Source organism: Cricetulus griseus, chromosome 6 (genome assembly GCF_003668045.3).
Source record: "Cricetulus griseus strain 17A/GY chromosome 6, alternate assembly CriGri-PICRH-1.0, whole genome shotgun sequence".
In the NCBI taxonomy this organism is placed as follows: Eukaryota; Metazoa; Chordata; class Mammalia; order Rodentia; family Cricetidae; genus Cricetulus; species Cricetulus griseus.
The window spans coordinates 82,861,519-82,876,675 of record NC_048599.1 but is presented as its reverse complement, the minus strand read 5'-3'; the positions used below and the strand labels follow the sequence as shown (position 1 = coordinate 82,876,675).

The window sequence follows — 15,157 nt, the reverse complement described above, 5'->3', positions numbered from 1 at the left end:
TGAGACAGGGTCTCTCCCTAAACTCTGGTGTTTGCAGATTGGGTTAGACTGGGTAGCCAGTAAGGCCCAGAAACCTGCCTGTCTCCACCTCCCCAGCTCTGGAATTATGAGGATGCACAACTGACTATTTTTATGTGGGTTCTGGGGATAAAATGTAGTCTTTATGACTACATTTTAATGACTGGACACTTTACAAACAGGGCAAGTGTCCCCTCCTCCTCTGTCCCCTGAAGTTGCATTGAACTCTTGGGCTCAAGGTATCCCTCCTGAGTAGCTGGGACTACCACACAGATATCTCCCTCTTTTTGCAAGTTTGTGTGTTCATCCCCTTTGTCCCTATTGAGTGAAACACTTCAACAAACAAATCTACTGAGGATCTATGGGTACCACACTCTGCATGCTACATTTAAATAACTTCAATCTACTGTAGCTTTAGCTTGCTCCATTTCTACATCTGGCTTTCATTCTGCAGCTTCGGGGGGTCACTCAATGATCTCTCCCCCACCCTTGCTCACCTCAATTTCAAAACACCAGGCTTTTCCCCAAGCAGATCATTGCTGTGGTGCTCTTGTGTAACAGGTGATCTGGAGCTGATGGAGATGGGAACTAGTGGGAGGGGATAGTAGGAGTCACAAATGCACTCCCAACTCCACTCACAAAGGAGGCAAGGGTCTCCTAGCTGCCAACAACATAAGAGCTTCCTAAGCAGCCCTCATTCGTGCCTCACTTGTGCTCTGATGGAACCAAAACCCACCTCAAAGGCAACAGTGAGGATCCGAAGGTGATAAAGCACTCATACCAAATCCTGGCTGGTGGCCAAATGTCTGAAATATGAGTCACTCTATCACAAACGCTCTCTGACTTCCCTGGCTTAAGGTACAAGTCTTACTTGGTAGAAAGGACGGCTGATGGTAGACTGGCGCGCGGGGGGAGAGGGGGCACGACGGCCCGGCCCGCAGTTCAAATTTGCTTTGTAAATCTAGGGGGCCTCCTCAACACGACAGCCCAGGTCAGAGGAAGGGCACTGTTAAATGCTCGGGCTTGGGTGGGCGCAGCCAGAACCCAGCAGGAACCAAGGCAGTGCGGGGTGGGAGTGGGGCTCTTCCTGCCTAGCGATCTAGCCACCAACCAAGGCAGAGTGTGGTCTGCAGGGCCCGCCCTCGTTTTCCTGGCTCTCGGAGCCTGTGTGACTGCTCTTAGGACTTCCAGACCCAAAAGGCGTAGCAGTCAACAGCACAGGGCAGCCTAGCTGGCCCCTTTGGTGCACAAAGAGAAGGGATAGCACCTACTTTGGGCTTCGGGTTTCGCGCGCGATATCCTCTGGGCCTGACTTCCGGGACACTGGGGCAGCCTGCCCCCTGGTGACCAGAAGAGGATGTAGGGGAAGGAGCCTGCGCCCTCCCCCCAGAATGCAGGCTTGGAAGCTCTGGGCTTCAACACTTAGGTGCCCTCTAGAAACAAGAGTCTGAACTTTGAGGCTTGGGACAGAGGAGTGAAGATCTTGGCCAAGACAAAACCATGCCCTCTCCATCTTTCTCTCCCTGGCCTGAGCTCAGATCTCTAGCATTTTGGAAATCCTTGGTCAGAGACATGTATGTGATCATGGAAGTTTCTTCCTCGGTTAAAGTAAGCATCCTCTTAAAACACTGTACCTCCTGAGTGTCACCTGTGCACGTGATCTCCCCACCATCCATTTATTTGCACAGGCTTCCCTCAACTCCTGAAAATTCTTAGTTGGAGGGAAAAAAGATTTACAAGAGAAAAATAGAAAGTTATGGACATGTATATTCACATGGCACACATGGTGGGGACACACGGGAATGAAAAGCCCCTCAAAGGTGGAGCAGGCTCTTTGAATTCCAGTTTATATAAAATAGATTTTTAGAGGTGCCAGGCAACAAAGGGAAAAGTTCAATACCCAGTACAAGCAAGCAGACAACAAGAAGTAAAAAATGACTAGCTTTCATTTGTGTAAATAACAAATCCAGTGACTTCACCTCTTATTTATGCAAAGAAACAACCTCTTGTCTAGCACAGATGTGAGGCTTAAATTGATAATGTATTTATACAAATATAATATAGTCATCTATAAGCTTCTTAAATTAGATCAGGAACACAGTCGAGCCTAGGTAGTCCAACAGCAGCTAGATTCACACAGGAGACACTGAGAACCAGTGACTGATCAGGTGACAAGACAAGATAGTTTCAATCTGTCACTGAAGGCGTGTGGTTTGAATGATGGTAACCACCAGAGGCTCATATACTTGAATATCTGTTCCCTAGTTGGTAGACTACTTTTAAGGATTAGGACACTGGTTTTTGAGGTTTCAAAAGCCCATGCCACCAGGCCCAGTCTTTTTCTCTGCCTGCTGCCTGGGGATCAGGATGTAAGCTCTAAGCTACTGCTCCAGCACCCTGCCTGCCTGCCTGCCTGCCTGCCTGCCTGCCTGCCTGCCTTCACACTCCCCACCATAATGGTAGTAGACTAACTCTCTGAAGCTGTGAGCAAGCCCCCAATTAAATGCTTCATTTTGTAAGTTGCCTTGGTTATGATATTTCAGCACAGCAATAGAACAGTAACTAAGACAGAAGTAATCATCATCCAATATATGGTATAAGGTTTCTCCCATAGCCAGGATTCACAGGAATCAAGGAGTGGAAAGGGGAATGGTTCCACTTACTATCGTCCTTAGTGACTAATTTCCACTAGGAAAATTGTATCTTCCTGTTTCCAAAACCCTGAGTTCTGTTGGCCTAGAAGTTGTAGTTTCAGATGGGGAAGACACAACCTGCTTGGAGACACAACCAACATGGAACTGAAATCTCAGACTTCCTCCTGGCCACTTGGAGCTTCTGATGCCCTTAAGCCAACAGGCTAAGAAAGAAGTAAGTGTTGGGCTGGGTGATTGATCCAGATTACCATGGGGAATTGAATTGCTTCTTCACAATGAAGGGAAGAAAGATTATTATCTGAAATGCAGGAGATCCTTGTAATGGTTTGAAAGAAAATGACCCCCAGAGGGAGAGGCACTATTAGGAGGTGTGGCTTTGTTGGAGTGTGTGTGGCCTTGTTGGAGGAAGTATGTTACTGTATGGGGCAGGCTTTGAGATCTCCTATGCTCAAGCTACACTCACTGTGACACATAGTTGCTTCTGCTGCCAGTGAATCAAGATGTGGAACTCTCAGCTCCTTTCCCAGCACCATGTCTACCTGCACGCCACCATGAAGATAATGGGACTAAACCCCTAAATGTAAGCCAGCCCCAATTAAATGTTTTCTTTTAAGTTGCCATGATCATGGTGTCTCTTCACAGCAATGGAAATCCTAAAACAGTCCCTTAGGGTGTCCTGATTAAAGTCAATGGGAAACTACAGCAGCCTAATCCAGGCAGAATGACAGAGGGCACAGTTCCATCAGAAATGAAGGTGTGGTTCACTCCTCCAGGAAAAGAACCAAGACCTGCTGTGGTGCTCCGTGAGGGTGGAGGAAATACAGAAAGGGTAGTAGAGGAAGGTAATTATAAATACCACTTGCTGCAATGAGGATTATGATTGACATGAATGTTCTGTCATATTTTGCTAAGAATGGGTTTGCACATGTATTTGTTTTTGTTCATCAATTTCTTTATCATGTAATATCAATTAAGATAATATCAGTGGTTACCATATTTAAGTTATGAGATACTAAAAGAATGTCCCTCAAGGAATATTGCTACCTGATCTAAAATTATAATGTGTTTGCCTTTGTTTGTGGGATAGTCATAATTATATTAGGTGTAATCATGACCTCATTTTTGTTGTCACTTGGAAATTAAACATAAGATATAATTGTGTGTCAAGTTGACTTGCAATGACTATTCTTGGCTGTTAACTTGACTACATTTGGAATTAACTAAACCTGTAACAAGAGGTTCTTTGTCCAGCAGTCCCTCTGCCCTTGAGAGCCCCAAATAAACACACAAGACTTATATTAATTATAAAACTGTTGGCCGGTGGCTTGGGCTTCTTATTGGCTAGCTCTGTCTTAATTATTAAGTCATTTCTATTAATCTATGTATCTCCACATGGTCTTGGCTTACTGGAGAACAACTTGCCCCTCCTCTCTTCCCAGGCTCTACATGACAACTCCCTCTGCCTACGTTTCCCAGAATTCTCCTCCTCTCCTAGCCCTGCCTATACTTCCTGCCTGGCCAATCAGCCAATCAGTGTTTTATTCATCAACCAATAAGAAAAATGTATATACAGAAGGGCAACCCCCATCATAAACCCAAGCAGCTGGCAACCTTCTTCCATTGAGATGGAATTACTTACCATTTCAGCTAGACTTGATTCTGGTAATATAGTATGGTCCACCTGTCTGTACCTTGCCACCCAGTGTTGAGGATATGTGTACTTGAAGCCATGGCCAGGTTTTTACATGGGGTGCTGGGGATTTGAACTTAGGTTCATGATCTCTCCAGACAGTATTCTTCACATTCAAGCTTTCCAAAGAACTTAGAACAAAAAAAGAAATCATCTCCCAAGATGGTATGTGAGTAAGAATAAAAGAACTGGGGAGAACAGAGAATGATATTTATTAAATACTGAATATAAAACAAAGCCATCTAAAAAGGAACCCAGGGAATTCCCTTTACCCTTCCAAATCTTTTTAGTCCCTCCCACTCCCATCAAAATAAAAACATCATTTTTGTGTACATAATAGCTAGCAAAGACTAAAAGAAACAAGGCTTCTAAAAATGACAGACAGCAGATTAGGGGACTTGATTAGTGAGGTTAGACAACACAGCAGCACCAATTACTCCTCCAGCCTTCTGGGCAAGAGGCTAATATCAGGGACCCCTGAGTATGTGACTGCAAGCTAGCTGGAGCCACCGGCTGGAAGCCAACAGCCTACATCCCGATTGCCTGCTCCTGTTCTTTCAGCATAATGTCTTTTTTTTTATTCCTTGAGCACCAGGCAGAACAGATCCATGGCTAGAAGGTCCAAAGGGGACACAGAGAGAGAATGAGTCAGTGGTGTGCAGGTAGAGTCCAGACAGACCTGGGTTGTGGATGTCCATCAGAGCCTCTGGTTTATGGGTGCTAAGATAAGTCCTCCCTTCTTTGAGATAGAACTTGAAGGCAACCTGTTCTATTATCTCTTCAGGCTCTTTTTTTAACTTGGTAGTCAAATCATTGCCATGACAGAAATAACAAGGTCTTTGTCAAAGTCTGCGCTGTGGCTTATTTGCCTCTTAACCTACACTGAGCTTGATTATTTATGATACAGGGTCTCTCTATGTAGCCCAGACTAGCTCTGACCTCTCAGACCTCCTGTCTCAGTGCCTCAAGTGTCAGGACTGCAAGTGTGAATGACCATGCCTGCCTTCCCATTGTGTATTTTCTACACTAGACTAAAAGATATTGCTGTATGATGAACTTTATGAGGCTAAGTGGCCCACTGCTATAGGCTCAGCAGGTAGGAAAGTGTCTGGCAATTAGTGAGATGCTATAAATAATTATTCAAATAAACATCAAGTCTTCATGCTGTCAGAGGAATGTGTGGACCCCAACATAACATGCACGATTGTCTGTACATTGAATCTGCTAGACACTAGCCCCACATGTGCAGAGAATTGCTTCTTAGAAGCTTCTGTTCCAAAAGACACACTCAAACACATGGCAGGCACAAAACATAGGCTACTCAAAAGGTGGAATGCATGGAGAGATGACTACTTGGCTGATTCCTGTTTACAAAGGGGCATAATTAAGAATAGAAAAGGGTGGCTAGAGGTATTGGAGACAGAATAAATGACTTAAGGAAGAGTTGATGGCCCCATTACTGGATGTCAGGACTGGGAAGTGGGTGGCAGCACTCACCCACTTTTAGCTGATGTCAGTTTACTGCAAAGAGAAGATGGAACCAGCCAGGCTCCTTCCACATGTAGGATTCACCCCTAGATAACACCAGCTTATTGTCTAGGAAGCACTGGTAAAGAATCTGTTCTTGATCAAATGTGCATGGACTCAGGTACTAGGGAAAGGGGAAGCAGCAGAACTGAGCACAAGACGAGCCCACAGGTCCACCCAGCACCTGCCACTTCCAGAACTTATGCTTTGCAAGTTGATCCAGACATAGAGGCCAGATTGGCCATTACAAAAGGATATCTGCAGCTTCGCCAGCCTCTGAGTGACATAGAGGTAAGCCTTCCAGAGCTGGCTATGGTTAGCAGGCAGGTCCACACTGTTGATCCATTCTTGATGGATAGAGAAAGAACATCACAGATCTTACAGCAGACATTTCTTGGGGGGGGGGGCTGTTTAGCTGGACTCATGTGAGCCATGAGCTGTATCTATATAAGACTCTGTGTCTGAACTGATAATATCCACATACCTCCACACACATCTCTCATACAGCACTCTGGAGGGAACAGTGGTATCTTAATGGTCTACTGGAATGATCCCTTTGAGTAGATAATAGAGGCCTGTAACCAGGGGGACTGTTGCCACTGCCACCTGATGGAGTTAATAAGTACTCAACCTTTCCACTTCTGCTCTTGAACCTCACACATTGGACTTGGAGGAACCCAGCTGTTCTCTTGGATGCTTTTAGCCCCACTGTTCTCAGAACTGAGAGTAGAAGAAAAGTGACCTAAGTAGGTTGTACAAAACCTTTACGCCTACATTTATGCCTTTTAAAAAAAGTTTTAATTGTGCCAGCTAATGGTGCCACACTCCTTTAATCCCAGCACTTGGGAGGCAGAGGCAGGTGGATCAAGGTCAGCCTGGTCTACAGAGTGAGTTCCAGGACAGCCAGGGCTGTTACACAGAGAAACCCTGTCTCAAAAAAGTTTAATTGTGTGTGTGTGTGTGTGTGTGTGTGTGTGTGTGTGTGTGTGTGTGTGTGTGTGTGTGCGTGTCCACGCGCGCGCGCGCGCGCGCGCCAGTTTGTGCACATGTACACAGGTGCTTTTGGAGTCATGAGTTTGTAAGTTGACTGTTGTAGGTGCTAGGAACAGAACTAAGGTCCTCAGGAAGAGCAAGCAGTATGTACTCTTAACCACTGAGTCATCTCTTCAGCTCCATGCCTAATTGTACTTCCAAAGGATCTAAATGAAAATCTTTTGAGGATGCAGTTTCTAGGAAACTCTTAGGTACATCTGAGGTCGAGAACCAGCATTCAAGGGACTGAGATCTGGTTTCTGCCACATATAAAAGAAGCCAAAATCCTGGAGGAGAGAAGTTGGGGAAGGAACATCTAGATTTTCCTGCCTTCCCTTCCTTCCAGACCCAAAGACAGGTGGCTGGGGCTTACCTTACTAGTTTCCCAGATCATATGGGTCTTGTTAGGGTCAGGCAAGCTAGAAAAGAGTTTTTTTAAATCATGGTTGGGGGAATGGTTAAAGGGTGGATAAATGACCTCTAATGGAAAGGAGAAAGTGAACTTTAGGTTCTTCCTAGATAGGGTATAAGGTGCCCAGTTTCAAGAGATAGGTAGTAGCTATGCTAGGGAGACAATACAAGGTCCCTGAAAAGCACACAGGGAACAGTACTCAAGTACCCTCTGAAGTCCAGAACCCTCAGCCTGACTCTAGCTCTGCTGCATCTGATCCAAAATCACTTCCTTGGCAGTTGCCCTTCCAGGCCATTGGCTGCCCACTGGTTCTAGAATATACTCACCTCCCTCACTCACTGCCCTGCCTTTGGTGAATCTGTTCCTTTTAGCGGATATGCCTATGCCTTGCTTTGATGAAACCTACCCTTATGGTCATATTCTGCCCTCCCCCCATTCAAATTGTACATGATGGGACATACATGTATTCCCAGAACTCAGGAGGTGGAGACAGGAGAGTTAAAGAGTTTGAGGCCAGGCTAGGTTACACAACCAGATGCTGTGTAGAAAAGAAGTCCCTACTCTGACCATCCCCCTGGGCCTCTCCTTAATATGTACATATGCATGTGTGAGTCCACTTTCATGCATGTGTGCACATATGCACGCATATAGGGGTGAAAACCACAGGTTAAAACTGGGTGTTTTTCTAGAACACTTTCTACCTCCCCCACTACCCCCACTACCCCCACTGCCCGATTCTCCTCAGTTCAACCAGGCTGTCTGACCAGTGAGCTCCAGACCTGGCCCTTAGCCCCTCCCCCACCTCTAAGGTTATAGGCGCACATTGCTGTGCTTGACTTTTACATAGGTTCTGGGATTCCAACTCATCCTCATGCTTTGCACACCAGGCACTTTGCTGACTGACCTGCTGCCCCTTGGCATTTAATGATACACTTGCTGCCTTGCTCTAGCATTCACTTATACACAGAATGGCATCTGGACTCAATACCCAGGAGGGCAGAGGACACTTTGTTCATATTCACAATCCCCATCGGCTCTTAACTCATTCCCCAGCACACAACCACACAAGTTCCTATTTCATGAACTCACCTTACAAAGCAAAAACCCCAGGAACCTTGTGGTTCTTGCTCCCAGCACTACAGGGGACAAACTTACCATTTCATACTCAGAACACTGTGAAATGTGACGAATGTATCAAACACGGACAGCATGTAACTCTCATCTATGATCACATGCAGGTTGTGCCTATAGTTGGGTGAGAGAAGAAAATAGATTTAGTTTCTATCTGCAATTTTAAAGATTACTACATTTTATTTTGTGCATGTGTGTGTGCATGTGTGCATGAGGTCCATGGGTGGAGGGCAGAGAACAATTTTTTGGAATCAGTTTTGTCCTCTCATCATGTAGATCCTGTGGATTAAACTCAGTTTACCAGGCTTGGTAGCAGGTACCTTTACCCATTCAGCCATCTGCTCAGCTGTTTCTGTTTTTGTTGTTGTTCTTCAAGACAGGGTTTCTTGGTGTGTCCTAGAATTCAGTTTGTAGAGCAGGCTGGCCTCAAACTCAGAGATCTGCCTGCTTCTGCCTCCTCCCAACTGCAGGGATTAAAGACGTGGGCCACCAGGCCTGGCTCTCTCTATAATCTTAACTCACTCTCTTTTCTGCTTTTGGATACAGATTGTAGACTCCAATCATCCCAGTAGCTTACTCCACTTCCTAAGGGGCATTATAGTGTACAAAGAGGTGGAGCAAAAGAAGGGACCTTTGTCTCTGGCCGGTGGTACAAAAGAGGGACCATTACTCATGGGATATCGCATCTGACCCTTTAAGTATCAAGCAGAGGATGGAAGAAGAGGGAAACCTGCCCAGGTGTTTGCATCAGTGACAGTCAGCTGCCACTAGGGTCTAAACTGAAGTCCCAGAGGGCTTTGAGCACACTCACATCCTCAGTTCTTGACAACCCTCTGACCCAGCACCATCATCCCCAGTTCACAGTTAAGGATCTAAGACATTCAACCTAGTAGGGTCCCAGAGCTCAGGTGATGTGATAATTAACATATTGTGAACGTCACAGGAGCCACCTAAGGGACCAGCCTCTGGACTCACTAGTGAAGGATTACCCCATTTAGGTTAATTAAGATAGGAAGACCAACCCTACAGTGAGCAGTCTTGAGTCCTGAACTACAGGGATGAAGAGAGGTAGAGAGGGGTGGAGGGGGGAAAAGGTGGAGAAGGGGAGAAGAGAGGGGGAGAGGGACTAGCTGAGCAGAACAACCCTTGCTCTTTACAGTCCACAGATCCTAACATGAGCAGCCACTTGACTATCCTACCACCATGACTTCCCTGCCATGATGTACTACCCATGAACCATGAGGCCAAATAATCCTTCCTTCTGTTACTTTTTACAGGATAGTTTATGACAGCAACAGGAAAGCAACCAAGACGGCTGGAATTTGCTCAGCACTCAGCTCCGTTGAGTTCTTGACAGCAGCCTCCTGCATCCTCTGTCTCTTTCCCCTCTGTCCTCTCTCCCCTCTGCCAGCTGGTTTGGGTTAGTCATGAAGTTTGAGTGCTGTTTCTAGAAAACAGGTTATCTGTCCTAGCAGGGGTGCTGCACAACTCCAGAGGCAACTGTTGCTATCATGTTCTTAGCAGTGATCCATGAAAGTTCTACAGTGGCCTGTCTTTGAGCATCTGTCATTTTTGGTACTGCAGTTCAGGTGGTTTGAGAACAGATACTGGGGGGAGTAGACAAGCAACAAAGCCATGGCCTGATGGCTAGGTATGTTTGTATGGGGAAAGGCTGGAGAGGAAATAAGAAAACAGAAATGGTGAACACGGGCCCCTTTCTCCTTCATTTAGCAGTCTTTCTAGAACCCTACAAAGCATATTACAGCATGGGTAATCTTGGGCAAGTTATGTCTGCATCTAATGCTGACAAGTGATGGGGTGGAACACATACTTCTTGTCAAAGGCCAGGTATTCTTTCAGCATTGATTAGGTATAGATGTTACCCGGAGGATTCTGGGGGTTGATTAGCACAAGTCCTTTGACTTTTTTTTTTGCCTGAGAAGAAATGCAAACACAAGAGTGAATATAAGTCCTTTACATCTATTCCAAATTCTACCAAGCATCCTTTATGATTTGGGACATCTAACATAGGACACCTGATAAAGCCTAGGTAGGACCTCTTGGGTATAATGGCATGCTACTAACAAACAGGAAAAAGGAAGTGTTCTGGAAGTTTCTGTGGGTGGGATTTACTACTATAGTGAAGTCAGGTCCTTAGAATTACTTGTTGCCTTTCCCATTTAGAGAAAGCCCCCCACAACTTGTATGTCAGTCATACTACTGAGACTTTTTAGGGCCAAGAGTGGCCACTCCAAAATTAAGGCTCCCCTGTCCTTACCTTCATCTTAGCCTGAGTCAGGGCATGCTCCAGCTTATCCATGGTGAGTTGGAAAAAATACAAGTTGCCCTCCTCGACCTTGGAGACACATGCAGTTATGAGGGGCTTGTTCCTAAGCCTAGTTTCTCAGCCTACAAGTCTGATACAGTCAAGTCAAGGTCCACAAGCCTTCTTCAGCCTGGTATCACCCTGCTCCCACTATCACTTAGAGAACAAGGACCCTCTGCCTCCTCAGGGGCCCATTCTGAGCTGGCTTTCCAAATATACAGGAATAAGTTCGACTTTTGTATAAAAGTAGGAGCTAAAGGTGAAGCCATTGTAGCATGGTGTAGGGATCAGAAAGGCATCTAGGAGTACAAGGATACAAAGTTATCTGGCAGTCAAGATGAGCAGCAAGGCTCCCAACACAAGAATCCCAGGTAGGAATCCCTTCTTCTATCCTTGTGTTCAAGCTTCATTAAAAAAAGATCCATTTTTATATGCATTATTTAGGGAACAAATTCTAGCTTCATTTTGCAAGCACACTGAAGGAGGCAAAGAGGGATGATCACAGTGAACAGCTCAGAGTCCAAACTAGGAATCAAGCCAGGTACTTCCCATGACAAATTCTTTTCGTTGAGGGGCTAATGTCTGTGTTGGGATATGTACACCTGTATGCATGCACATGTGAAGGTCAGAGGTCAACCCCAGAGTCTTTCCTCTGGAACAATATACCTTGCTCTTAAGATAGTGTATCTTCACTGACCTAGAGCTAGGCTGTGTGGGCAAGCAATCTTCAGGGATCTGCTTGTCTCTGCCTCCACAGCCTCAAGATTACAAGCAAGTCCCACTGTGCCCAGATTTTTATGTGGGTTCCAGGCATCAAACCCAGGTCCTTGTGCATGAGTGCCAAGCACTTTCCTGACTGAGCAGCTGTCCTCACCAGTAAACTGAAAAAAATAAACAAAAACAAGCAAGTCTGTCTGTGCCAGGCCAGACGCTAAAGGTCAAAGGCCATGTCCAAGAAAGGTTCCGAGCACTGGACCTGGTGGATTCCATAGCTTTTCCTTCCCATTCTCTTGGCCTTGTGGATCTTTTCATCTAGAACACCTCATTGAGAACTGTCACAATTTCTTCAGTATTAAATGAGGACTCTAACTCCCTCAATTTCCCAGAAATGATACAAAGATATCTTTGGCAGGACAAAATGGCCTGCACTTGTGGAAAAGACCTCAAGTCAACATGGTCTTCTCTTCCAAGGCCCAGTACCTAGGCGTCCTTACCCACATACCAGGAAGGCAAGCAGAGCCTGCTGACTTACCACCTGGGTCACACAGAACCATAGTCAGTGAGGAAAAAGACTGACCAGAAGCCATTTAGAACCACCACCTGAGGACAAGGTCCAAGAGGCAGAAGTCAAATCAGTACCTGTATAAGGAGGGGGTATCCACACACCATATCTCCCTCTCCTCCCAAAGGGTAGGTCCCAGAACCCTCCTTTAGCTGGACTTCCACCAGGGTCCTTCTTCCTGGACTTCCCACAGGGATCTCCTTTAGCTGCTTTTACAGTGCCCTGCTGCTCTGAGAGCTCTCTTTGTATTCTATAGGTAATTCAGAGGGAACCCAAGAACACACTATACCAACTCACATTTTCTGGATATAGGGGTGTAGGTGCCTTGCAGGAGTGAGTCAAGAAAGTGGCCAGATCTTCCCAAAGGCTGCAGACAAACCCAAAGAGACCCTATAGTTCCCAGGTGCCCTTCCTCATTCAGAATCTAGATGACACACTTTTAAAGGACACAGCATCCAACCTTAAAGAGATGTTTGTTACCCAGGCCAACTCAGCTGATAGGGCTACAGACTAAAGATGCCACCTCTCCAGGGTCACACAGATGCTGAGAGGTAAGAAAAGCCAGGATTGAATTATAGATACATGCTATTTCTGCCAGATTAGGCTGCCTCCAAGAGGTTTTGTTATTAAGCAAATCCAACCTTTGATGTCAAATGCAACCACCATCATCCATACAATTCATATTCGAGAACTGTGGTATCAAGGTTTTTAAAAAAATCAGCCAAAAAAATTTCAATGTTTTAAAAATAAGTTTTAACAATGTTGTGTTAGGCTGCATACATAACTATCATGCCTCAAGCTGGACATGCCTGCTAGGTATTTCCTGGACGTTATTAGCCAAAGGTATAGGAAGGTAGTCAATCTTAAATATGGTGTCTTTGGGGGAAAGGGAATTGGCTCAGGGGTGCTTGTCTTCAGATGCTTCACTAAAATGCATGCATTGAACCCTGGGTTCCATCCTCAGCACCATAATAAAACTAGGCATGTGCAGATACCCACAGATACACACTGAACTGAACTCTGGAACCCAGTTGCAGAGAGGGAGGAATGAAGAGCAAGGGGATGGGGGCCAGGCTGGTGAAACCCACAGAAACAGCTGACCTGAAAAAGGGGGAGTACATGGACCCCAGAATGCTGTCTGGGAGGCCAACACAAGACGGATCCAGACCCCTGAACATGGATATCAATGAGGAGGCCTTGGCACTCTATGGGCCCCCTGGTAGTGAATCAGTATTTTTCCCTGGTGTAAGAAGGGACTTTGAGAGCCCATCCCACATGAAGGGATGCTGTCTCGGCCTGGACACATGGGGGAGGGCCTAGGCCCAGCCCAGGATGATGTGGTGGACTTTGGGGAACCCCCATAGGGGGTTACCCTTATCCTCCCTGGGGAGCAGAGGGGGGATGAGGTAGGGGGCTGCGGGGGGGGGGGGGAGGGGGAGGGGAGGGAGAGGGAGAAGGGATTGACATGTGAAGCAAGCTTGTTTCTAATTTGAACTAATGAAATAATTAAAAAAGAAAAAAAAACTAGGCATGCTAGTATACACCTCCCCACACCCAGGAGGTAAAGGTAGGAGGATCAGATTCAAAGACATCCTCAGCTGTATAGGGAGCTGGAGGCCACCCTGTATTACACCTAGATTCTTCAATGATATGTGTGTGTGCGTGTGTGTGTGTCTATATCCAATATACAGGTTACATACACCCAATATATAGGTTACATATGTCTAATATGTGATGTATAGATCAAGTAGGTGATGGGTGAAAGGTGCCTGTATACCAAGAGGCCCTAGTTCTGAAAATCACTTACAAGTGCTGTCCTTGCCAGTCGAAGTACTCCAGCAGATCCTCATCAATGAAGCTCATGTTACCCTTACTCAACTGTTCACAAATAGAACATGAAGACAGAAGCCTGGGGAGGCCAAGTGGGGTCTTAGTTTGTTCCTAGTTCATGCACAAATCTCTGCCCAGAAGGGGAGGGATGATACATTCTGTGTGCTTCTTTATGAAGGGGGGTTAGCCTTGTCCTGGATACACACAAGTATGAACGGCAAGCATTAGACAGCCTCCTTAAGCCAAAGCTCTCACTTTGGGCAGGCTACCACTGCATACCTTCTAGACAAGACCTCTGGACAGTCAGCCAGGCCTGGAGCCTAGGTGAGTTGTTCTAGAAGCAGTGTCTCTGCTCTCCCCAAAATATCTGTGTCTCCCCCCCCCAACCTTCCACAAGCAGAGGAATAGACTGGGGAACTGGGCCCAGAAGGGTCGAGTCTCAACAAAGCCCAGAACATGTCCTACCCTTTCTTTTATCTGTTTAAAGCAAAGCTTGTTCTCAAAGGTACCAAGGTTGACATAGCCCTGGAAGTGGAAGGAATCTGGGTCAGTCCTCTTGCTCCATCCTTGATGGACTCCTTTGAGCATGCCAAGACATTGCCATTGTAGATTAGTTTAAGGGGAGATGTCAGTGTGTCGCAAGGCAGTTGAATCAGAGTGGAGTAAAGTGTCAGAAAACTTCCCAAGAACCTAAAATTGAAAAGCTGTTTAGTTCCCCCTCCCCAGTCCAACAGACAAATGAGGGTAGTTGAATTGTGCTCCATGTCCTACTGCCAACAGGACAGCCCTCCTCCATGAGTTTCAGGGCTGATCGGTCTTGAGCAGAGGAAGTGGAAAAGGGGGGACTGCGGAAGCCAGGCAAGAATCGGCTCAGAGCTAGTGTATGGTTCTAGGCTTCTCCTGGTCTCCCCTTCGAGTTGGTTCCATAAGTCACTTTATAGATGAGAAACTAGAGGCTCAAAGGAGTGAATTGATCCTACCAGACCACACAAGGAGGGTGCCTGGCTATGTGAACTTGTAGTTGCTGTGCCTTCCATGCCCCACCACAGCCACATGTGAACTTGTAGTTGCTGTGCCTTCCATGCCCCACCACAGCCACAGATGTAACCCAACACAAAGCCAAAACTTAAAAGACTATGAGATAGCTGTTGCTTTTCTTCTGTAACTCGGCTGCCCAGTTCTCAAGCCCCAACTTTATAGACAATGTTGTGTTACAATGTTAGGTCGAAGTCAGCTGACCATAAACCCCATTGCC

The 15,157-nt window shown here is 46.1% G+C and overlaps 1 protein-coding gene across 1 annotated transcript; it reads right to left on the bottom strand.

Annotated features, from left to right (window-relative positions):
- Positions 1 to 5,875: 5,875 nt before the first annotated feature.
- Accsl (1-aminocyclopropane-1-carboxylate synthase homolog (inactive) like) lies at positions 5,876 to 13,950 on the bottom strand. The gene is given in 11 exon segments (XM_035447059.1): positions 5,876 to 6,013; positions 6,067 to 6,236; positions 7,300 to 7,340; positions 8,489 to 8,578; positions 10,296 to 10,399; positions 10,743 to 10,822; positions 10,994 to 11,089; positions 12,043 to 12,079; positions 12,081 to 12,110; positions 12,370 to 12,439; positions 13,880 to 13,950. Coding segments are annotated over 11 exon segments (912 nt in total). The 5' UTR covers positions 13,936 to 13,950.
- Positions 13,951 to 15,157: the final 1,207 nt, after the last annotated feature.